Source organism: Triplophysa dalaica, chromosome 9 (genome assembly GCF_015846415.1).
Source record: "Triplophysa dalaica isolate WHDGS20190420 chromosome 9, ASM1584641v1, whole genome shotgun sequence".
Taxonomy (NCBI): Eukaryota; Metazoa; Chordata; class Actinopteri; order Cypriniformes; family Nemacheilidae; genus Triplophysa; species Triplophysa dalaica.
In genome coordinates, this window is record NC_079550.1 from 24,191,754 (window position 1) to 24,217,788 (window position 26,035).

Genomic DNA, 26,035 nt, shown 5'->3' on the forward strand with positions numbered 1-26,035 from the left:
AATCATCTCTTCCTCCTCTGTGAGCTAAACTGGATTTATTGCATAAAAAGATGAACCTTCATCCTGAAGACCTTCTAAAGAAAAAAACAATACCGCAAAAAAGTGTGAGCATTACCCAAAGAACATTCATACGTGATCTCCTTTTCATTGCAATATTCTTTATTATCTTTCCAGTTTTGAATGTGAAAAGAGGCATTAATTTCTCTCCATTAAATACGTAAAGCAAAAAAAAGAGAAATATTTACATAATTTCATTAAACTATTGTCAATAACTAGAATCATTTTACAAGCCGGGTGGTTAAACCGCAAAGGAAAAAAAATGAAATACAGAAAAATTATTAAATGGCATTAAGGTTAGATTTTTTTATTATTGGAAAAAAAGAAACAAAAAATATATTTACAGGGCACTCCTGAAATGCAGGACGCTGAAAGGCATGTAGTATTCATTCTCATCCAAACTCCATCCAGCCGTTGTGTGTTCTTTAAACCCCTCTGAAGGACTTTATTTATATATATTCAAGTGGTAATAATGATTTGATTTTAAAGTCCACTACACGTGCAGCAGGAGGTGTGCGAAACATCCACCACACGCAACTCTCCGCTCCTCTTTTTTAATGTTTTTTTTTTTGTGTTAAGTTCAGAGAACCGTACGTCAGGTCCGATCCGGCCGACAGAAACGTCATCGACGTCATCAGCAGCAGCAGCAAAAAGTTCAACATTGTCGCATGTTCTCACGCTCGCCCCGTCCAGAGCTCTGAAGTGGAGGCGCAGTTTGCATTTTTTCTTAAATTCTTCAGTCATAAAAAAAGTAGAAAACAACAAACAGCTGAATTCACTGGGCTAGATCTACACTGAGGCAAGAGAGAAAGAAACGTCACTTCTCCTCCGTTAACAGCAACTCGCTCCACAGCGAACTACGTCTGCAGGCTTCGAAAAACAAACGCGCAACTCCGAGCAGCTTTACGTCAGCGAGTGACATCGTAAATGAAGAATTCCAAGCGGCGATGTCATCTGAGTGCGGTGATGTCATCCGAGTACGTCTCCATGGCAGCGGCGTGACACAGGAAGTGGCAATGCTAAAGACTAAAAGCCCATAAAGTTCGGCGAGCAGGTAAGGCTTATACTCCTCCAACACTCTTCATTGTCATTTCGGTTCAACAGCATTTTGAAATTTGAAAAACAAACAAACAAACAAAAAAACGTAAAGTAAAGTAAAAATGTCTTAATATTTTATTATTGAAAATCTCCCAATGTTTGTTGTTTTTTGTTCTTTTTTCCACCTTGATGCTCCTGTGTAGTGGGTGTGGTCAGAGCTCTAGCTGTTGTCTGATTCGTCGTCAGCTTCTCGTAGCCAGGTAAAGAAGGCGGTGACAGACTTGAGGGCGACGCCCTTGCCCTGCTGTTCCGCCGGGTCTTTACAGGACTCCCATTTATAGAAGCCATCCTCTTTGATCACGTCCTCGTCGTACAACACGTCAAAAAACATCCGCAACAAATCTGCAGAGGGAGAAACAAAATGAATAAACATCTCAAGACAGCTGCGGTTTTTGTTGAAGTCCCAGTGAAATTAAATGACACTTCTTATTTTTTCATCAAATATTGCAGCGTTTATTGAAAATAGTTTATCAATGTGGGTCGTGCTCTTTTTAAAAATCGTGTGCCCTCAGTTAAAATCTGAAAATGCACTTCCTTCCTGCAATGAGTATCCATATTAAATGAAGTTTGTAAGACGGCTGGGGCGGAGCATTTGATAACTCCTCCCCTTCAACCGTCAGTCTGCTGCCAGTTCTATTTAAAAACGCAATGGCTGTTTTTACACATTAATTCGCAGAGAAAGACGAAAGCCTTTCTCATTACAAAACTCCATTTCAAAATTTTGCAGTTAAACAATCGCAACTTTCAGTTCACAGGGACCTTAAACTCAATCATTCATCAGTGAACGTTGTTTCAGATCTTTGTGGAGACAAATTGAACAACTCACTGGGCGGCTGCTCCATCTGCACCATCAGATTCTGTAAAGCGTAAAGCGCTTGAAGCTCCTTCTGTTCATCCGTAATGTAGCGCTGAAGCAGCTTGGCCCGCTGGGTAATAACTTTAGCGTCTGCTTTACACGGGTTATCACCTTAAACACATGATGAAATCAAGAGGTCAACTTCAAAACCACAGTCAGCGGTCTACATGGACAACATTTGAACAGACACAAATAGGGATGAACCGATTCACCGTAAGCGACTATAATATTTGAGGACGACTATTATATTGAAGACACTTATTATTCATTTTTTAATTTAATTTGGTTTAGTTGTTATTTGTTATTTAGTTGTTATTTTATATTATCATATAATATATTTTTATTTTACAAAAAAAATTTGTTTGAGAAACGTTAAAAGTGCAGCTCTTAATTTCTAACTTTCTAACTAGTAAAAATGAATCTTGAGATGTCGTTGCATCGCAAGCCGAGTGAATCGTGACATCCCCAGAAACAAAACACAAGATGTGGACTCACAGACGATGGCCGCCTGACAAACCGCCATCATCACCGCTCGCACAAACCCATCAGAAGCTGCTTGCTGCTCATCCAGGTTGGCCTGGGGAGGAAGTGAAGGTCAAAGGTCATAAGAATGACACTGATATGAACGTAACAGCTCATTAGCATGGGTGCGTGAACATAAAAAGTTATTCTGATTGGCTGTGTTTTGTTGTGCCACGCCCCTATATGTTGTTTATTGAAAACAGAAAAATTGTGTCCCGGACACACAGGTGTACCTCCACCCAATCAAAGATCCTCTGGTTGTCGGCTTTCTCCTGCAGGAGTCGCTCGAGCTCCCGCGAGATCTCCTCTGTGCTCAGAGACGATTTACTGCTCTTACTCACACACTCCTCATCCAAAGTCAACTCCACTCCCTAAACACACACACAGATGTTAAACTGGTTTTGATGACACTGAGTTATTGATGGATGAAGATTGATTTCTCTCTGACCTTTTCCGTGACGAACTTATTCACATCCTCGTCTTCTGGAAGGAAGTCTTTCCAGCTAAGCTCCGCCTCCTTCCACATCGTCCCCACCTTCTTAAGACTCTGAGACAGTAAAACACAGGTTCAGACATCACAAACACAGTTTAAACTTAATTCGTGGGGCAAATCCAGGTGTAGATTAATTTCCACAGTACCATTCCTTTACAGAGAAGTTTGAAAATCTCCGCCAGTAAAACTCCAGCTTTCCCAAACGGCAGCAGAGGTTTTGCCACTTCCCTAAAAACACAACGCAGGGGACATGAGAACAATGGGAGAATGACGTTTCTGAACAGAACATGTTCAATACTAGTTTGTATTATCACAGCTTGAGTTCAAGGGATAGTTCACCCAAAAATCTGACTCGCTCTCCAGTTGTTCAAAACCTGTAAACATTTCTTTGTTTGGTTAAACACAGAGAAGATATTTGTAATTCATAAACTCAATACAAATTCTTGTAACCAAACAGTTCTTGGACCTCATTGACTAACAGCTTGGACCATACGCTTATCTCCAGATACTAGTATTCGATATATATCACGATGATCAACATTTGCGATTATGTAGCTATTGCAATTCAATAAACAAAAATATTGTGATTTTTGTTTCTACATATGTATAACGAAAAAATGTTTAGGCCTCATTCATGAAACACTAGCAGAACGATCATTTTGATGCACTATGTATCAATGATATTTCAAAAGTTCTTTTGCACTGTCATTTATCATTTTTTGTTTTTTAACCTTGGGTAAAACGTAGATCTCGTCGCTTTCCTTTATTACACAGCCGTCCAATCAAAGTGGAGAAGAGGCGGGACAAACACTACATTAACCAACCATCATACACAACAATGGAGAAGTTATATGACTGGTAACTGCATTTTCATATTAAGTTATATTATTCAAAATAAGATTCTAGTAATAAGTAACAAGCTTTCATGGCACTCAGTGGTTAGAGCATAGCGTTAGCAACACCAAAGCATCAGATCCTAGAGATTGCACAGACTTAGAAACAAAACAAAACAAACAATGTGTAGTATAATGTAAAAAAGGTCGCTTTGGATAAAAGCGTCTGCCAAACGCACAAAAATGTAAGGAAGCAAACTGTTGTGGATATTCTAAACCACAGCACCCAACGTATCTCCAGAATAATGCCAAGTTCATTCAAAGTGTTCTCAAGCGCCATCATCTGGTCATTTTCAGAAAAGCACCAGGCATTATAATATCAAAACTGTTTGACGATATTCAAAATATCTTCTATTTGTTGAACAGAACTTTTGTATGTCATTTTGTAAAATGAAATTTTTCCTACTATGGGAGTCAATGGGGTCCAAGAACTGTTTGGTTACAAGCATTCATCCAAATATCTTTCTCCGTGTTCATCAGAACAAAGACGTTTATACAGATTTTGAACAACTAGAGAGCGAGTAAATGATGACAGAACTTTCACTTCTGGGAGAACTGTCCCCCTTTAAGAAAACAATATAAGGGTCCTAAAACAACACATATACACTCATATTACTTAAAATATGGCCTAACACTTCTCACTAAACTGGTGTTTTTTTATCAAAACCGATCTTTTCAATTGAAAATATAAAGTTCTCTTATTAATTTGATTGACAGGTGTCACCTGAAGAGTGGGCCCATGGGAATGCCCCCCTCGTGCAGCACAGGACAGATGAGTTCAGCCAGATACAGCCAGATGTGAGGAATATCAATAGCCATGTCTTCCGCCACCTCCAGAACCTCCTCCAACCTGAACCAACGCACACTTTATAATGACGTTCATATTTCACACAACGTCCAGAAGCTTCAGTCATGAGTGTGCGTCTCACCCTTTATAATACTGTTGTGTTGATAGTGTTTGTGTTTTGATGAGCTGGTGGAACAGTAAACCCAAGTGCTCTCTAGCGATGGCGCTGCGCTCCAGAGTCGACTCGATTCCCGCCCGCACAAACACGGACAACAAGGACGTGCAGTTCAACTCCACCACACACTGCAGCGCCTCCTACAGGACAGGAGGATAATAACAGTTCAAGCGACGATGACAGAAGTTAAAGCAGAAAATTAAGAATTGCTGGTTCATTACTATGAATACTGTGACAAAGGACATAAAACACCAAAAGAGATTCAGCACTGTTTTGGATTAATGACAACACTTTAAATACCTTTTGCCCCATATGATTCAAGGATCTGTGTAATTGCATATAAGTGTGCCAATAAGATCATATATCACTTTAGACGGACTTCAACAAAAAAAGAGGTAAGTTGTATGAATAAGAGCAAACTTCGACAAAAATAAAGATAGATGATGAAAAAAAAACTATAGTGTTTGTACCTTGATGTCATTGATGTGTAGGTATTCCTCTATGATGGCTGTTGTTTTCTTCTCCAGTTCTTCTTCGGTCAGCGCAGGTTTGGTTGAAGCAGGTGGTGGAGTGGGAGCAGTCTCTCTCTTCACTGAACACACACACACAGTTCAGAAAACAGGTGAACACAACACACACCTTATGAAAGTTGTTTTGCGCATCATCTCACCTATCTCCCGGGTGCCGCGGTCTCTCTCTCTCCGCTCGTCCGTCATGCTGGACACTCTCCGGACCGTTTCCGCCGGACGCTGATCTCTCTCCCGACTCCTCTCGTCCTTATCACGGCTGAAGCTTCGCTTGCCGATGGCGGGGCGATTCCGGTCCTGCCGGTCGTCACGGCGATCGTAGCGGTCGCTTCCCCGATCCCCGCGCTCGTCGCGGCGGTCAAAGCGTTCCCGACTGGAGCTGTTCCTGCGATTCACAGACAAGAAAGCCTGTCAGAGCATGTGGGGAGTTGAGGAATCATCTAAAATCGTCGCTGAACGTGACCTCTGACCTTTGAGGAACCCGCCTGTCAGACTCCATGTTTGAGGATGAGGAAGACGCGGACTGCTGTTGGAGCGCTGAGAAGCGGTTCAGATTGCTCGGGCGACCAGTGTCCTGAGCTGAAGACGACACACAAGCGTTACGCTACAGTCACACGTGTTCTTTATAAAACAAACAACACGCAAACACACTCACCGCCGTCGCTGGGTTTCGCTCCGGAGCCGCCGCTACTGCCTTTACCCCAACTGCCCCATGTGCCCTTACCTCCAGGGGCAAGAAGCTGATTATTAAAGTCCAAAGCGCCAGGCTACAAGACAAACAAACCAACATTTGATCAATATTGATCTATTGAAGAATTGGTTCGATCACTAATAATATCTGATTATTGATTCTTTTTCGACCAGACCTTGGTAATCTTGCTGAGTCGAGTGGGGTCGATGGGTCTGTTTTTGGTGGAAATGGGCACCGTGTTCCAGCCGTCGTCAGGCGTCTGGTTTCCACGGGAACCAGGGGTATGCTGCCCACCCCGAGATCCCTGACCACCCATTCCACTTCCTCCTCCTCCTCCTCCTCCTCCTCCTCCTCCTCCTCCACCTCCTCCACCGCCGCCACCGCCGCCGCCGCCTCCTCCTCCTCCTCCTCCTCCTCCTCTGCCATCCTTCTTAGACATGAGCTGTTGGACTTTGACATGCTCTCTGTGCTCCTCAAGCTCAGCCTCCTTGTGAATCTGCTCGATGGTCTTCGGACCCAGATCTCCTCTGCGTGGCACCCAGTTACTCTGAAAGAGACATAAACAAAACAAAGAATGACATCAAACATACATGAACATACATTTTTCATTAACGGTGAAGTTTGTAGTCTTTTTCTTTTATGAAATGGCATTATATGGAGCTGGTGTGGGTGTGTATTATGTAAATGACTAACATTGGGCAAGCCGTTGCTCATTCGCTTATTTAGAATACAAAATAAACAGTATAGGAACAAATGATGAAATGAAGCAAAACGCTTTTTCAGTGAGTGAAACAGGCGAGGTGATGTCAGCCGAAGCCACGCCCACCTGAGACTACATTAAGCTAGACTACAGCACAAAGACAGAATGAACCCCAGGACTCCTCACCCGTCTTAGGTCGATGACGTCCTGCAACATGAAGCGGATTCTGGAAGATGTTTTCCTATCTTTGATAATTTTCTCCATCTGATTGAAATACTGATCCATTCGAGGCTGAAAGACAAGGAGACGCCATCATTAGAGCTCATGAAACACCTAAGCATGATGTGTTTGAGCTCAGTTGAGTCTCACCTTAGCCTTCTCGAAGTCGAGATCTTTGCCGATGGTGGAGAGCAGACGACAGAGACACTCGAGACTCTCCGGGTCATGGTTCTTCAGCAGCTTGACGATACAGTCGTGCATGATGTTCTCTGTTAACATCTTCAGTTTGAACAGCTCGCCAATGAACTTGATGTTTCCTAGCGACCGTCGTCGAGCTTTGTCTTTCTCTTCCTCAAGCTCATCCTTCAACTTTTGCTTCACCTCTTCCTGAAAGGCGAGGAGAAAAGAAGTGATGTCACAAATAAGGTTTGCTGTTATGTTGTTCAGTGTTTTGGGTTGTTCTGATGTGAAGCAACTCTGGTTTGTATGTAGTTTTGCGTGTTCATACCACTGTGGCAGCATCCAATTCTTTCTGTTTCTTCTCAAAATTTTCATCATCATCTTTGTCTTTCTCAAACTCCTTCTGACAGCGATTCAACAACAGCTTCCTGAAGTTCACTGTCACTCCTGGTTTATCAGAGGTGGGAACCTTTAGCTGTAAAGACACAAGATAATCAGAAACACACACGAACACACACAAATACACACACACAAATACACACACACTTTGCTCCTCAGAATTTGTTTGTAATCAGTGACTGTCAGACACACGGCACAGTATTAGCATCTTCACTGGAGCACAAACCCACGAGAATGTAATGAAAATTTGTTTGGGTTTGTTTGTCACTACGTCAAAACAGCACACACACACACACACACACAGGGACTGACCGCTATAAGGCAGCGGCACATGTTGGCGTAAGCGACGGAGAAGTTTGGTTCAGAGATGGCTTTCTCAAAGATCAGGTCGATGACTCCCTTCAGGCGCTCTTCTGTGTCGATGGTCATGTCAGTCACCTGCTTCATCAACGGCTGAAACATCTGCGGCGTCAGTTTATTCAACACGCTACGAACACGCTTAAACAGCTCCTGCGTCTTGGGCGCATCTGCGTCGTCTTCCTCCACTCGACTGCTGTGCTTAACCGACGGCTTCCACGCCTTCTCCGCCTTATTCAGTTGAATGTCCTCGCCGAGAGACATGCTGGTGATGATCTTACGAGGCTCTTTACCCCGCTGGCCCTGACCCGAACGCCGGGGGCCGCCCAGACCTGACGGCTAAAGAGAGAGAAGACTTTAAAATAATGATGACCAGAGACGTGCAATAAAAAAATACATTTGATTCCATGTTGACTTGAAGTGTGTTGATACATACCGGGCCACGCCCACCGGCTGACGGACGGCCAAGGTTGGCGAATGACGGGGTGAAATCCGGACCACAGTTCATTCCAGGCAAACGACTGGGATCCAGCTGCCTCAGAGGAGCTTTATTGGCCTTCAGAAAGACAGTAAGATAAATAAATTGTGTACACAACCATCTGCGTGTTGGTGTTTGGGTTACTTACCTTGTCCAGAACGACATCACTGATTTGTGGCAAACCCTCAGGCTTGTGCATACTGGCACTGATGAACTGGAAGCCCAGCAGAAACTCTCGGTCATATTTCTTCTTCTCCTCTGGGTCTATAGGTTTCCATTGATCTGGCGGAAACAACAACATTATTCAAAATATTAATCCACCTAGGGGTCACACACAGGTGTGCAATCATCATAATTACATTGAAGTGTTAAGGACAATTAATAAGCTGATATAATATGATATAAAATAATATAACGCGTAAATAAATAATGTAACATGATATCATATATTCATGGCTGCAAAACCATATTCCTGAAGCTTGACTACAAGTAGTCTCACGTAGCAAGACTGGGAACTTTCATTAAAAACCGTTAAAGAATGCAACACGCATGTCTCACGGCAATCCTGAAATTCACCCAATCAGATGACGACTTCGAACGTGCCGAAGTGTTTCCAGAAAAGTGTGCCATATGCATCAGATGTTTAGCCGATGCACTATGCACTCATCCATCTAGTATATAAATATCAGAAGAGTAGTATCGTTCCAGATGGAATACTGAACCGTTTTAAACTAACCGGAAGTTGGACTGTTTCCCAGACGTGCGCAAATGACGTCAATCGCATGGCAAAATGCGTGTGAATGAAAACCTATTTGAGCATCGTACATTTAATGTAGTTTTCATCTGTTTTGCCCAGCATTGCTTTAGACATCATCAGATTGAAGTCCATCACTTTGCGAGAGAGGTTTGAGCAGCAAACGATAGCCCCGCCTTCCTTCCACTACGTAAGCACAACTGCGAGCGTTGAGTGCATGAAGTGTCCACAGTTCCACACTTCAGATTTTTGTTTGTAAAAAGTGCATCATCCGGGTACTTGAAGTTAGAGTACTGGGTACTGCCGATCCACAGCAGCTAGAGGTCTGATGCTTTTACGTAATTTTCTTTAAACTCACTTTTAACAAACTATAAACTTTGTTGTGAAATATCCGATATGCCGATGGTGAAATACATGCAGGTGAATGTGGTTTGTTGTTTAAAAACGTTAATACTGATGCCGTAATTTGAGCTATTAGCGGGCGCTGTCATGTTTGTCTGAGATCTGTCGGATTTACATAACACAATGACTAAATGATCTTATTGGAGAAACATCCCAAGTTGCATTATTAACTATTATATTTGATCCATTATATTAATTTACAATATTCTATAACAACAAACACTGTTATATTATATACTATGTGAACACATCAAAAAGAAACGAACACTTTATAAATTAATATTTACACCTCAACCCCCAGTAAAGACTACCGTTATTGACAGAAATGTCTCATTTCTCATCATTCATATATTTACATTTAGTCATTTGGCAGACGCTTTTTATCCAAAGCGTCTGCCAAATGACAGAGCGTTTGACAAATATATTAAATATTTACTCCAGCAACTGTACACCAGCAAAGAGTTCACGTTTACCTTCTTTATACTGGTACTTCAGATCAGTGGGCGTGGCGGGGCTCTGTGGCCTGATGTTTTCAGCATCGAGTTTATCTTCTTTCTCCTCCCATGTCTCATCCACATCTTCTGCAGGGGGCGGGGCCACTGGAGCAACAAGCTCTGGCTCCGCCTTCACCGGGGGTGCGGCCTCAGGCTCAGGGGGAGGAGGCTGTCAAAGACATTTCATCATGAACTTACACAGAGCTAATTGAACTAATCTTTCGGGAACTACTTAATGAGCTAGACAATGGATTCATCAAACGTAGGGGGTCATTTAAATCCAAATGTTAAGTATAATATGACAAGGAAACAAACAAATTTAAACCTTAAATAATATTCTGATATAAGGTAAGTCTCAACACACATTGCTATATTTTTACTCTGAAATTACTCAACGAAACGTGAGGTGCGTATTCGTGAAACATGCTCACCTCTTTAAAGGCATCGAGCATATCACCGGCCTCTCTCTTATTCAACTCTTTGAATTTTCTTTTCTTCTTTGGCACAGAAATGGCTGCAAATACACACAAGTGTAAACACAAACAAACAGAAAGCAGGCATGTGTACATCACTCTTCTAGGGTGTGTTTATGTTGTGAGTCACACCTGTCATGGTACTCTCAGAGAGAACGGCCTGCGGAGTCGGAACATCCTCTCGCTCATCGGCCGGAGGGGGCTTGGCTTTTGAAACATCCACAGCAACCTCTGACGGGGCAGCGGGCTCCTTGACAACCGCCTCAGAGGTTTCCTTGACAACCCGTTTATCGGTTTCCTTGGCAACAGGAGGCAGCGGCTCGCTAACGACACTTTCCGGAGTTTGTTTTTCACCCGTTTCTTTGACAGCAGTCTCCTGGACAACCTTCTGAGATGCTTCCTTATCAACCGGCTCGGGCATTTCCACAGCAACCACAGGAGAGGTTTCCTTGACGACAGCAGGAGTCTCCTTTATAACAGGAGCAGGGGTCTCCTTGACAACCAGAGGAATAGGCTCCTTAACAACCGGAGGAATAGGCTCCTTAACAACCGGAGGAATAGGCTCCTTAACAACCGGAGGAATAGGCTCCTTAACAACCGGAGGAATAGGCTCCTTAACAACTGGAGCTGGCACTTCCTTAGCAACCGTTTCTTCGACAACCTGTGGAGGGGTTTCTTTGACTGTCCTAACAGGCGTTTCCGTGGTAACGGGTGGAGCTTCCTCAGTGACATCGGGTTCGGCGATAGGGCTTACGTCTCTGTATGCCTTTTGAGCTAGATTTGCCGGCGCTTCTCCGCCGTTGAAAAGCTGAAGCTCTTCTGGCTGCGCTATTGGAGATTCCAGCGCTGGCTCCGCCTGCAGAGTGGGGATAGGCGGGATCTCCAGCACTGGCTCATCCTCTTTACCTTTAGGGGGTGCGTCACCTGCACCGTTAGAACTGGAGGGGGTGGGTTTTTCCTGTTCGACTTCCATGGCCGCTTCCAACAGAGCGGACGCCACGAAGGTATCGTCTGCAGATTCGGGGGGCGGAGCATCCACCGTATCGTCTAATGGACTGGTGGGAGGGGGAGTGGGCGGAGCATCGGGTACAGGGCTTTCACCTGGAGGGATGGGAAACTCCGCTCTGGTTGCCATGACCACCACAGGTGAGGCGTTATCTCCGTTAGGCTGCATGCCGATGCCAATATCAGACACACACAGCATTAAGTGTAAATACATTTTGGGGAATAATATGAATCAAGTGTTTTCATATTTACACAAATTGTCAGATTACTCACAAAAACCAAGAAATGCAAACGGACAACTTCAAATATAAAATCATACATGACGTGATTTCATATGCTCGCGTGATCACTAAATGGATTTTTGAATAAATTAAGTTGATTTATCATAAAACCACAAATGGGCTTAATTATAACAATTAAATTATAAGAAATCACTTTTAAGTGCTTTTAAGTGGAGTGTTTGTGCATTTGTGTTTATGAACAGTAGGGATGTGTGTGTGTTGTACCTGAGGAGGTGTAGGTGTTAATCCGCTGTGACCTCCTGACATTATCTCTTCCGTGATGTCACGACCTCCTTGATTAGGGTCCCTAATTCTTATCTAGAGAGAGAAGACCGAGAGGCCGACAGCGAGGGGGGAGATTTATTACTCAGTTTAGAAGAAATATGTGGAAACACACAAGCATCCTAATTCACCGAATAGAAGACAACGACAAATATAAAGACAACAAAATTAGAAAAGGAACAAGAGTGAGTTAGAGCCAAACGTGTTTCTCTGTGCTGTAACGGATTAATAAGCAATGAATGTCTCCAACACACACATCACAGTGTCAAGTACCTCATAAAGCAGAGAACGTGAGCGTCTGTAAAACTTTTCGCATGTCCTTTAAAAACACAAAGAAACTCAAAAGGCTAAAAACACCCGACTGTTTGTCCTGCCAAGACTTTACGCAATGAATTACACACACCGACTCACCAGACAGACCCCAACACACACATTGACAAACACACACACACACACTCATGAGGCAGCACATTCCCTACCTGCCCCCCCCCTCGCTCAGGAGAGGATGGGTTCTGTTAGGCCTGTCTCATCCTGGATCTGAAGTCTAAACTCAGCCTGACGGGGACTCTTCAAACGGGGCTGAACATTCACACACAGCAGCGGGCCTCAAACTCTCACGTACACCACACAGCAACAGAGCGAGAGAGAGAGAGAGAGAGAGAGCAGTGGAATGTGTCCCGCCCACCAGACTGAACCCGGACCGTTGGAGGGGTGGAGCTGTTGAGCCACGTGGAGCTACAGAACTTAGCTGAACTCTTTTCTTCAGAAACTGAGAGTGAAACTCAGCATGTAGAGAAAGTTACTTTATATCACAACTGTGTGACATGAATTTCACACTTATATCTGTTTTATACTGAATAACGTAGCAGATTACATTGTATTATTAAATTAACTAATTGTACATTAAAATAATATTTTTTGAATAGGTAAAGATGGATGATGAATAATAATAACTATACATTTTATTCATAATGTCCCTCTCTCACACCCAAGCCGCTACAACTATACGTGAAATAAGTAATAAAATACAAGACGTAGGTGTAATGATACGCTCAGATTACGATTCAATATAATACACGATAAAATAATAAAAAGCTCAAACTTATGACAGATTTTTCCCTAAAAAAATATTTTTTTGTAGTATTTGTTATTTTATATGTCACTTAAAGATCAAACAAAATTTTAACATAAAAATTGAAAAAATGTATTGCCATAGTTCTATGATACATATTTTAATCTTTTCTGTCTTGTGATATATTGTTACGCCTCTAATGAATATAGAAAATCACATTGTTTTTTTATTATGAAATCAATATCTGATAGTTGACTACATTTTTGCTAGTTTTGTGATCGAAAGATTAATTCTGAGATGCTAAATTCCAGATATTTGCACAAAAATGTGATTTGTTTATAATAAGGATACCATTAAAACCTTAGAAGTAAAAAGTTCTCAGACAAGTCATGACATGACAAAAACAAAACAATTTTGTGTTGATTTTGCATTAAATTCAGCGATCACAGAACCACAAAAAACCACAGAAGAGATCTCAAAGAGGATATTCTCTCAACCAAATGGTTGCATTTTGTGACAACTTTTTCTGCCCATGCGACCAGTTTTTATTAATGATCGCACCGATGCGACTGCCAAACTGATCAATGCATAATTTTGTGCGTTATAAATTTAATGCGCAGAAACGTTATATAACTCCTTCTTACTCTGAAACGGCCATATAAACACAAATTACGTCGTTGTTAGTAATGTTCATCAAACAACAAAGAACAGGCCAATAGACCCACACTCACTGATATTAAGGGAATTGTGTTTTCTTAAACAAGTTGTTCATAATAAAGGGAAAAAGTTGCGTACACTATTGAGTTGTTAGGGAGGCGTTTTACATATGGTAAATTTTTGTTATTCATTTATAAATGTATTACACATGTTGGTAGCATCAGTGGCTCGTCTCTCAAATGTTAGTCTAGAGACCTGTTCTCTGTCTTAATGTATTCTTACTTTATAAAATTTTTACTTTCTTGCTTTTGTTTCTATTTCGGTTTCTTTAGCAATGCAGAATACTCTGTCAAGCAAATGTTTACTCTCAAATATAAAACTCAAATGAGGCATGCAAATAACTGATGGGAAAATGATAGAGAAACTCAAATATGACATGATGTTTCTCTTTCTTTCTCTTCTCTTTCACCGTGTCTCTCTCGTTTCCTCTGAAGCAAACGCCACTGGTCAAAGTTCGAGTCGTGCGACCCGTCTGTCAGCTCTCTGATAACACGAGTAAACCTTCTGTGAGACTCGCACACTACACACATCATGTACCAGAATAACCACATTCACACTTGAAAGGAATAAACACGGATGTCTTCCTTTCTTTGGTTCAACACAAATCAATCGTTTTAAAATAAAACTTACTTTCCATTTATTTCAGTATTAAAATGAGAACCAACTTTAAACACAGCTACATGAGATGCCGAGCTCTCTCAGAAACCAATGCTTCGAATTACTGAGCAACACAACCACTAAATCTGAGAGCAACAAACCAAACCAAAGCTGTCACAGATCTACACAAAACACAAGGCAGGACACCGTCACAGACTCGTGTCATGAGTTACTAGACGATCAAGAAGTGCTATAATCTCTCATCTGACTGAACACACACGCGCACAAACACAAACAATAAGTTGTGCATCCCACCTGCTTGCGTTCCCGTTTGGGCGGGGCTTGCTGCTGTGGAGGAGGCGGGGCTTGCTGCTGCTGTGGAGCTGGGCTCATCAAAACGGGTGCAGGGGGAACAGGGGGTGTGAACTGGGGCTGAGCGGGGTAATACGCTCCAGCTAAAAAACAACACACATTCAGAACAAGTCACAACAGATCTTTCGGTCATTTATTTCATAGCAGGGTGCAACTACAACAATGAGTGTTTCTAAAGTATTACTCATAGTGTGACACACACACACCTTTCACAAACACACAATCTGACACAGCCAAATATACAATAAAAGTCAAATGTTGGAACACACCTACTATATAAAACATTCACGTAATGCAACGAAATCAAAGTTTCGCAAGAAGTCTAATGACACAATTTGATTCTATTGTGTAACGTTTTATCAATTAACTTTATTGCTGTTATAAATCGGAGGTTTGCGAGGAAAACCCGTTATCTGATTGCTTTTAAAAACCTGACTGCTTGTTTGGTTTACTCTCCCCGTATCCGTCTACCTAACATGACTTATATTACAGTGAGCATTGTTGACCGGAGAGAGTCAAGACTAAATATAGTCAAAACCCACAGACCAGAGAGAGAGCAAGAGCGAGAGAGAGCAAGAGCGAGAGAGAGCAAGAGCGAGCAAGAGCCAGAGGTCAGAGTGTCTAAACTTGGTATACAAGAGGCCGTGCTTCAGAAGAGACGTTCGGAGACGGATTAAACACCAAGGAATAAAGACAGACAGACGTCAGACTCACATACCCTCAGATACTTTGCTGGACCCTTTGTTACCCATGTTCCTCTCTGAATGTCCGTCTCTCTCTCTCTGTCTCTCGCTCCACTTCTATCTAACCAGCCCTCTCTCTCTCTCTTTCGCTGTATGCTGGGCCGGTCAGTGAATGTGAATGTGAGAGAGCTCCAGTGGAAACCGGCTGTGCTAGTGTGTGTGTTGAGGGGGCGTTGAGACCCAAAAATAACAACCACGTGCGAGAAACATCACTTCTACAAACAGTGTGTTTGTGTGTGTCAGTGTGAGGACTAAAGGGACAAAATAAAGTCACATAGGAACGAGACCCCTATAGGCTGGAAAACCATGACCACAAGATAATGGGTGCTTTGCAACCGGATCAGTTTATGAACTAAGTCCCGGGAAGAAGGCAGTCGCTCGTGAACTAAGTTTCTCTCGGGCTTTCCCCCGATTGCATTCGAAAAGGAAACGTCATTTAAAAGCGTCCGTCAAACAACGACTAGGGCTGTAGCGACACGTCGATGACGTCAAAATTTTGTCTATGTCATATTTTTGCGACTACGCTTTGCAGCAGCTTGCCACACACACGTGGGAGACCAAAACATGGGTATGGGAATACGTTGGTTAATTGGTTAGCCTAGCACCACCAAATTGCACAGCTGCTAGATAGCCACGTTAGCATTCAAATAAACTAATCATAGCATAGCAATACAATGAGGTTAAGAGTCGATTTAAAATACCCCACAGTCATAGCTGTTGTTCTTATATGCATTGCTTTCGTGTTTTCTAGGACAAAGCAAAGAACTTTGGCGTCCTGTCCTGAGAAAGAGATGCAATGCACGCAAAATATATTTAAAAACAGGAATTTTATATTGTGTTAAACACTTTTTTTTGCAATACAACTTTAGAAGAGAGATGCTGGTACTGAGTAAACATGCTGGTCTTTCATTTTGTATTACAGTAAAATCCTTTTATTTATTTTATTTTGTGTAGAGAAGAATATTTTTTGCTGTGCATAACTGTTTAATAAAGGATATTATTAAGTTTTTTTTGTATTAATTTGAGATACATTATGTTTTTTACAAATTGAGCAAAAGAAAAATAAGCGTTAGATTGATTGTCCAATTAGTCGTTAGATTAGTCGGCTAATCGATAAAATAATCGTTAGATTAAATGTTCATAAATAATCGTTTACCCCCAGCCCTAACAACGACAAACAATAGAAGTTTGGTCAATCAGCGCTTCGGTCAAGTCACGAGTAGTTCCGATCCTGCTGGTTTAGACCCTACCTCGGAGAGGGAGCTAAAGTTGTCCTGCAAAAACTAAATTCAGTCCGGTTCATGCGGTGCGAATGCAACAAATCATCCCGGAAACTATGAAACCGTTCCTGCAGTGCGAAACCCTCTATATATGACCATTGCTGATCTGAAAATAACGGACACCCTGTCAATTCCAAAGAAATAAAGACTAAAAAGAACTAACAAGAACGCACAAACAAACAAAAGAATGAACACACAAATGAAAAAGAATGCAAGAAAAGAAGAGAGAACAAAGGAAAGAAGACACAATAGAATGCACAAAAGAAGAACAGAATGAATGAAAGTAAAGAACAAACAAACAAACAAATTAAAAGAGCTGTGATTTGACGGCAGGTGTTCTGAACGTTTTGTGATGATGACTTTTCACTCTTAAGAGTAATGTCTATTTTTTACATAAATAAACAAAAAAGACAAACACAATGATGAGAAGCAGAGGATTTGAACACACACAAACACCTGCTGCTGCTGTTCATACATACCATAATCACCTGGACTGGTACCAGGGTAAAAACCAGGAGAACCGGCCACCTGATACTGCTGAGGGGTCACGTAAGAGGGGCGGTACTGAGAGACAAAGAGAGAGAGACTGAAAACTGCTGTATTTTATTGCACTGACACACACGTACACACAAATGCGCACATGCACAATAACATGTGTACATGTAACATGAGTAACACAAGCACGGTTTCATTCTGATAGTCAGCTGACCAGTTTAAAGGAGGCGGTGTCAGCAATATCAATACACTGATGTTAATGTGCATGTGTGAAAAACACGCTGACAAATGATGATGATGTGTACGCAATTTAAAAAAAATAATAAGTGTTGGAAGAGAATTTTTGTTGGGGGGTGTGTGAATTGATTTTTAAATGATTTGTGGGAACATGATGTTGGACGTACCTGGCCGGGTATGTAGAAGGCGGTGCCTTGCGTGTTTGGGAAGCTGATTGATTGCTGGGGAATCATCATCATTTGGGAGGGGCCAGACTGGAACACATGAGCCGGCCGTGCTCCGTGTTGAGGGGGAATTGTGTGAGGGGCGGGGCTCGACTGAACACGCCCAGAATTGGCAGGTAAAGTGGGCCGACTGGCATAGTACGGCTGAAAAAACATGAGATGCTCAATTGAAAAAATTTATTGCAATGACAGTATTTAATGTTATGAAAACGTTTTCTTTTATAACATGTTTGTTTGAATATTTAAATGCGTCTTCATTGATATTGTATATATGTGTTAACAATACAGTGTGTGTGTAAAATGTGTCATTAATGAAGTTGTATTGGCAGTGGAAGGAGTGACGAGTGGTTTATATTTTTAACAGCTCAACAAACCAAATGAAGTTCCACAAACACAGAAGCGTTACCTGCAGCGACCTGAATCCACCCTTCAGCAGCACAAACACACAAACACACACACAGCAGAAGAGCGAGAGAAATGAAGAGTGTGTTATCCATCAGCACACAGAGTCCGAGAAACACAGCAGCATGCCAACAAACAAAGCACTTAAACACTATGTGTGTTTTTTATCTGGTTGCTTTGTGTGTTTGTGTATGCAGGCAAGTTTGTGTGTTTGTATCTGTGTTGTTGCGTGTGTAGGTGTGTTTGTGAGTAAGTGGGTGTTTGTGTAAGTGTTTATCTGTATCTTTGTAAATGTGTTTGTTTGTGTGTGTGTGTTTGTATCTGTATCTTTGCGTGTGTATGTATGAGTGTGTAGATTTGTTTGAGTATAAATGTGTGTTTATCTGTATCTTTGTGAGAGTGTATGTTTTTTTTTCTGTGTGTATACATGTATCTTTGTAAATGTGTATGTGTGTGTGTGTGTGTAGTATCTGTATCTTTGCGCTTGTGCATGTATGAATGTGTAGATGTGTTTGTGTATAAGTGTGTGTCTGTTTATCTGTATCTTTGTAAGTGTATATGTTTGCGTGTTTGTATCTGTATGAGTGTGTAAATGTGTTTGTGTATAAACGTGTGTTTATCTGTATCTTTGGGAGTATGTATGTTTTATGTGTGTTTGTATCTGTGACTTTGCGAGTGTTTATGTTTGAGTGCGTGTGTGAGGGTGTAAGCGTGTTTGTGTGTGTGTTTATCTATATCTTTGTGGGAGGTGTGTGCATGCATGTGTGTGTGTTTGTATCTGTATTTTTGTGAGTGTGTCTTTGTATCTTCACGGGTGTGTATGAGTGTGTGTTTCTGTATAAGTCTGTGTGTTTATCAGTATCTTTGTGAGTGTGTGTATTTTTATCTGCATCTTTGTTAGTCTGTATGTATGAGTGTGAAGATGTGTTTGTGTATAAGTGTGTGTGTGTGTGTATATCTGCATCTTTGTGAGTGTGAGTGTTTAAAGTGAAAGTTACAAATGTGAGGGAGTGTGTGTATGTATGTAACTGTTTGTTTGTTTGTAAGTGAATGAGTGTGTACATTATAAGTGTGAGTGAGTGTACCTACGCTTGTGTGCACATGTGAGTGTGTATGTGAATGCGTGTGTGTTAGTACCTGTTGTGGTAAAGCTCTAGGACCCGAGGCAAACTAGAAAGAGAAAGCCACACACAGGTCAAAGGTCAACACACAGAACCAATAACAGCCACAAAAGCAGTACAGAGATGTTCCCAGAAATCACACACATCATCATCTACACAACTCAGAACTCCCTGACGTTAAAGTGTGTTGCTTACGCACCTGTCGGGGTTGGGCGGAGGGGTTCATTTGTGGTGGAGGGGTGCCGAAAACAACTGAAGGTGGAGCGGAAGGAAAACTGGGCTACAGAGAAGGACACATGAAGTATTTACTCATCAGGATACATTTTTTTTTTATTAAGTCACAACAGTCATGAGGTCACAGGCGTGTGCGTGTGTGTTACCTGGGACAGACCCGGGGAGGGTGCTGGGAGCGGGACGGAGGGATGGGACGGGGCGGATGGGGGTCCAGACAGAGGCTGAGGTGCCTTATTCATTTCACCCGAAACATCTGCATTGAGACGCAGCACCTACTTACAAAACCTAAAAAGAGAGAGATGTTAATGATAAAACATTTTTGTTCTGCAGTAATGTGACATTTATAAATTAATCCTTCCTTGAATTAGCAATTATAAAGGCTGACTTAATCATCGTTACGTTTGAATAAAGCACATGTACATATGCGCGCGTGTCATGATGACATCACTCACATGGACTCATCTGAAAGAGTGTAAGTCACGGTCATACATTAACGCTCAAATCTTTCACTATACAAAATCCTCTGTAACTTTGCATTGCAAATGTGCATTTGTGATATTCTGATAATCACGATATACCAGCCCTGGTGACTGTGTTAAATCTCTCTCAACTGCCCAAAACCATTATACTTCACATTTTCAGCTACACCAGACTCAAAATTCAGAAATAAAGTTGTTTTATTGTGTCATGTGACTGACTATATATTAAGACAGGGTTTTTCATTGCCCAAAATGAGGTGAACTCGCCGCGTACACTAGCATAACGCTGATTTAATACGTGCCATGATTGAGTTCAAACCTAACAATATTCACCTTAAAAGCCGTGAAACACAGCTCCTATTAGCTTTTGTTCTGCAACTCTTTAGTGTCTAATCAGGCTGGTACGAAACAGCGCCCCCTTTGTGGCTTAATGCTGCAACTGCAGTTAGAAATGACGGTCTGTTGACAGAATACACGGTGTTTGGCGAGGCGGCACAAATTTTCTGTAACAATCTGAAGTTGAACAAACACAATAAGAAGTGCGCTAATAAGAAATTAACTCTTCTCAGACTGATGATGTCAGGGCTTAAAGAGGTCACAGTTTGTCGAAAACAGAACACCATTAGCTCATTTTCTGCTATTTATTCCAGATGTCTGACAATAGTCTGAATCTGGAATCGGTCTGTAAAGGACAAACTGAAGATTCTCAGACTTATTTTACGGAGGGGGTTTATGACAGACGGCGCTCTCTTTTCATGAGTCAAACACACACACAAGCTGTGCTATGAAGTTCAGCGGAAACATTACAGAAGTCGTAATCTGCTGACTACACAAAACAGCTCATAAAACATCTTAATATCAAATGCCCGGTTTCAAGGACAAGGTTTAGCTTCAGCCAGAACTATGCCGTAGTTAAATTAGCATATTAAAGTGGCTTTTATTAAAATACTTTAGATAAAAACATTACTGGGGGCATCTTGAAACAAAACAATATTTAAAGACATGTTATGGCAATTTATTTTCAGTTATGACAGCTCAAAATTTCATTTTAGTCTGGGAATGAAGCCTGCACGAGCGTTAAATTGTTTCCGCATATATCAGCACCCCAAAAGACATCTCAGTGAACATGTGAAAGGCCATTATCAGGCAAAGAAATACCCCGGTCAGCCATAACTGCAGTTCACGAATTTACTAGCGTATTAATAGTTTTATCGTTTTTTGAGTATTAAAATCAATAAAAGCGAAGAATTTGTATTAAAGGCAGCGCAATTAATGCTACCATAATATAAAAATGTATGTGAGAAAAGATATGTGTGTACGTAAAATACATTTAAGTATTTCAAAATGCAAAAGAACCTTTTTCCATATCATTGTCGACTTAAAGTGATAGTTCACCCAAAAACGAAAATTCTGTCATCGTTTATTCACCCTCTTGTCATTTCTTCTGCAGAACAACAAAGAAGAGATTGTGAAGAAAGTTGGTAACCGAACATCAGTGACAGCCAATCACTTGCATTGGTTTCGTGTCGATACAATAGAGGTCAATGGGTGCCACTGTACCAACGTTCTTCACAATATCTTCTTTTGTGTTCTGCAGAAGAAAGAAACTCATACATGTTTGAAATGACACGAGGACGTGTAAATGATGACAGTATTGTCATTTTTGGGTGAACTATCACTTTAAATGTGACATGTATCTCACATCATGTGATTCAACAAATAGAGTGTCTGAAAACAACACACAAACACATACAGCGTGTTTGCATCAGCTAAACACACAAACACACATGTGTCCTTTGAGAGTTTGAACGCGCATACATAAGATACAGAACTGCAGCGCGAGGCAGGTTCCAGAAATGCGACAGTCATGCATGGATGACTAATGCTACACACACACACACACACACACACACACACACACACACACGCTCTCAGTGTACCGCCATATGGCTTTAACTGTGAACTTTGACCCTGAAGATTCACACAAACCAGAAAGACACAGCTTTTTACACAATATTTGTAAGAGAAACTCAAGACATTAGAGATACACACGTGACTGCATGTGTTGTGAGAACAGCAGAGCTTGACACTCAAATTCTAAATAAATCAAACACACACACATTGTATTAGTACAGTAACACACTGAATGTGTACTCATGTAACACGATGTCAGCAAGGACATGAGTGTACAACGTCACACTAATGCAGCTTCATATTCATACACTTCACATGAAACTTGTCATCTCAGACACACACTCACACCGCATATATAATACAGACAACCACCCACCCACCCACCCACCCACCCTCTCTCTCACACACACACACACACACACACACAACTGCACTATTGATCATGTCTCAAGGCCAGATTGTGCAACTCAACTTGCTACGTTGTTGTACACGTAATGCACGAACGTGAATACACACTCGCATACAAACACACACGCGCGTATGTAAACGCCGTCGTTACACAAAGACACACAATGCGGCTCGTTACCGTGTGTCTCTTTCAGTCTTTCTCTCTCGGTGTGTCTCACTGTCCGGTAACGCGAGACGTGCAGCGGGTCGCCATATTCGTTCGCGCGTGCGCCCACAGAAACCAACCACGTGGGTCAGGCGCGCAGACGCAGGCGCAGCAGGCACGCACACGTGCGCCGGTTTTGTGCCGTATTTGGACCCCTTCGGATTATGTCTCCCTTCATTGATCCAGCCGCGTGTTTGATAAACCGAACCCTAATGCGAGCGGGGCATGCAGGGGCTCATAATTCGTCAGGAGTCATTTTTCGGCACCGGCGGATTGGATTCAACTAGTTTCGTTTCACCGGATTTAATTGTGCTTCAAGAATACACATTATGGGGCGGTTTCCCGCACAGGGATTACTTTAAACCGGGACTAAGGTTTAGTTAAACTAAGATATTTAAGTCGTTTTAAAACATAGCTGTTTTGGGTAATATCACTTCAAGCCCTGTCTGGGAAACCGCCCCTATAAGACATAGACACATGATAATCATTTGAATAAAACTTTAAATCGAGCTATTTTAAGGACATGATGGGGAACAAAACACTGCAGAATTTTCTGCTTTAAAATAATGTGCAATATATAATATAATGTAATTAATGAAACTAATAAGAAAAAAACAAATAGATTATTATATCAAATACAACTTTTAAACCTGATATATAATATAGCTAATTTACATAAGAAGTCAATTTGATATTAGCTTAAAATTAAATACGAATAGTTAAAATAAAAACATCTTTGTCGATCCTGACTTGATTGTGTGATGTAAACATTACCGCAGGTCATTCGCTTATTAAAGGGGGTTGACGGCTGAAGCGGTTAATAGCTATAATAGTGTAAGTTTAAGAAATCCTGCTTGATTTATGTGAATATGTTTGATTTAATGGTATTTATAAATACATAAAAACACTGACAAAAGTCTTATTTTGGAGATTCTAAACTTTCACTATGAGTTTTATGGACCAATGAGTTCTGTGTGACATCATTCTGCACCTCAACTTCTCTCAATTCCAGAATGTGAAGTAACTAAAAAGATTGGCTATTTTAAAGTTGGAAATACTCAATATGCCCCGCCCGCAAAATACAATATAACACGGTAGGTCTTGTAGTTTAAAGTATCAAAATATGCAGACGGGCAGCCGCATTTTGAACCAAATGAAGTCTATGTACAGCAGACACCAGCAGCCCATAATAAAACGAATTACAATAATCAAGACGCAAGGAAATGAAGGCATGGATGGATCACAGTCTCAAAGCCCTTCCTTCTCAGGAGAGCTTTTATCTTTGGGGCTCACAGTGGCATTGATTTGCCTATCCAACTATAGACCACGGTCACATATTAAACCCAAGTTATTGGCGGCATGGATGCAGTATCGGGTGAGAGAGCCCAAGTCAACAGTACTTAAGTCAGTTTTATCATTTGTTCGACTCTTAATAAAACAATTGGTGTTTTGTCTTCATTCAGATGTAAAAATAGTTTCTGAGCCAAGCTTTCAATTCAAGGAAGTTTTACTGCAAAATTATCACCACGCTTAAGCGGTATGTAGAGCTGAGTGTCAACCGCATAGCAGTGGAATGAAATACCAAATCTCCTAAAAATGGATCCAATAGGTAGACGCATAGTGAGAACAGTAGCGGGGCCAGGGTAGATCCCTGGGGGACCCACATGAAGAGTGCACTACTGAGGGAGAGTGCTTGCAAATAGTAACTGTGAATTTACGGTTCGACAGATAAGACTGAAGCCAGGTTAGTACGGTGCCTCTAATACCAATGATAGCAAAATACTATGATCAAAAAAGTTGAGCTGAGATCTAAACGAACTAGAGCTATAATATTGCAACTAAACCTTTAACTTTTAAACCTGAAATCATTTTAATAAAAGGTTGGTTTTCTGATGTAATTTAAATGATTGAAACATTAATCTATGTCCTTAACTATGAACAGAGAAGATAAGTTGTAAGCATGCTCACAAATATGTATGTATAACATGGTCTTCTCATTAATAAAATATTCAGATATGGCACTGCTCTCCCATTCGTTTAGGTGTATAGCACTCAAGCATCCCTGCAGAATATCAAAATCAAAGCAGACCATCAGGGATCAGAACAGATGTTTTGTGTTCTGCTGGATATCGGGGCGGTGCTGTATATCTGAGCTCAAATCCTTTGTGTAATTTACAATTAGATTTTTCCAAACACCAGGATTCTTTATGTGTTTGGTTTGTTCATGTCTCGCTCTGCCCGTAGTCAGATTTGGTTCCTTTCTTGGTTTATAATCTCTGCACAACTACTCGGATTAAATCATGACATACACTCAGAATGGTTTATCGATCCGCACAACGATATTCTGTAGTGTAGTTCCAGTGAAAACATTCACAGCACCTGCTCATGGAATGAATCCAGAACCAAACAAAGCAAATGACATCATGCGTGTTACATGACGAACTAGAAAGCCTTTACCAAACCTAAACACACATTTTACACCACAATAACAGCATTAACAACACGTGTGTGGTAAAGCATAATAATGTGAGTGTGTGAAGCTGTCCTGCTGAGTCACACGATAAAACAAATCAGTTTTAATTCCTCTCATAATAATAATCATTGTGTTTAGTCTAAAGGGCAAACGGGTTAAATAACCCATATTGTAAATCGTTTTCTAAACATAAACATCACACAAACATATGTTAATATTATCAGATACACGTATAAACAGACATTATACACACAAACACACGCGCATACGCAGTCAGCCACAGTCACGCGCGTGTGAAGCCGGTAACGTAGCGTTAGCGTCTAGCGCGCGGTCGTTTCTTACCGGACAGGAGTTTATCGTTCAGCTTCGGTACCTCTCCGGATCTGTACCGGATCAATGGATTATTACCAATTGGTAAAGGAAGCAGAAAGAGACGTAGAACCGCCTGGACCGGACGGAACCTTTTCCGGCGGAAACCGGCGACCGGGAACTTCCGGATCGGTGGGAATCCCGACCACGTGACCGCAGAAGCGGCGTGAGGTCAGCGCTCAAATAATAAACGATAATAAAGCGTGACTGTCCTGAAACAACTTCGTGTTCTATTGAAGATTCATCTATTATAAAAAATATCTATCGGTTCAAGCTTTAATTTAATTGCATTAACACCGAAGTTTAATTAATATTTAGCCGCATTCTGATTGGTTGAGGATTGTAGAGGCGTGGCCTTGATTACGTCAGCTCCAACGTACTTAAAAAAACGAATTAAAAAATACATTTATTACTAAAGATGATTAAAAGATTAAAATAATAGTCTTTCTTTTAACACTTTCTTTTTCAGTATATTTATAAGTGTACAGCATTGTTCCTGAAAGCTGAACAGAACCGTATCGAGGTCATTATTATCATTTTTTTAAATACATTTTAGTGCGAAGATCGTCA

At 41.3% G+C, this 26,035-nt stretch overlaps 1 protein-coding gene across 1 annotated transcript; it reads right to left on the reverse strand.

The window, feature by feature from the left end:
• Positions 1-141: 141 nt before the first annotated feature.
• Positions 142-25,577, reverse strand: LOC130428780 (eukaryotic translation initiation factor 4 gamma 1-like). Its single transcript, XM_056757017.1, has 31 exons — positions 25,439-25,577; positions 19,764-19,902; positions 19,583-19,663; positions 19,400-19,432; positions 18,267-18,287; positions 17,804-18,004; positions 17,384-17,468; positions 14,825-14,964; positions 12,067-12,159; positions 10,688-11,723; positions 10,514-10,596; positions 10,062-10,251; positions 8,581-8,714; positions 8,391-8,510; positions 7,910-8,293; positions 7,527-7,673; positions 7,169-7,405; positions 6,986-7,090; positions 6,275-6,646; positions 6,064-6,175; positions 5,879-5,987; positions 5,552-5,793; positions 5,352-5,473; positions 4,849-5,021; positions 4,644-4,769; positions 3,173-3,254; positions 2,982-3,080; positions 2,767-2,904; positions 2,507-2,588; positions 1,982-2,122; positions 142-1,497 (listed from the first exon to the last, which is right to left on the reverse strand). The coding sequence occupies exons 2-31, from the start codon at positions 19,854-19,856 to the stop codon at positions 1,316-1,318; spliced, it is 5,163 nt and encodes a 1,720-aa protein (XP_056612995.1). The 5' UTR covers positions 19,857-19,902; positions 25,439-25,577; the 3' UTR covers positions 142-1,315.
• Between the last annotated feature and the right edge of the window lie 458 nt (positions 25,578-26,035).

Excerpts from the sequence above, each read along its gene's own strand:
- LOC130428780 (XM_056757017.1), bottom strand. The coding sequence starts at position 19,856 with ATGAATAAGGCACCTCAGCCTCTGTCTGGACCCCCATCCGCCCCGTCC. Across the intron at positions 18,005-18,266 it reads GTGGATTCAGGTCGCTGCAG|CCGTACTATGCCAGTCGGCC; the intron begins GTAACGCTTCTG and ends ATGTTTTTTCAG. Across the intron at positions 10,252-10,513 it reads TGCTCGATGCCTTTAAAGAG|CCTCCTCCCCCTGAGCCTGA; the intron begins GTGAGCATGTTT and ends TGTCTTTGACAG.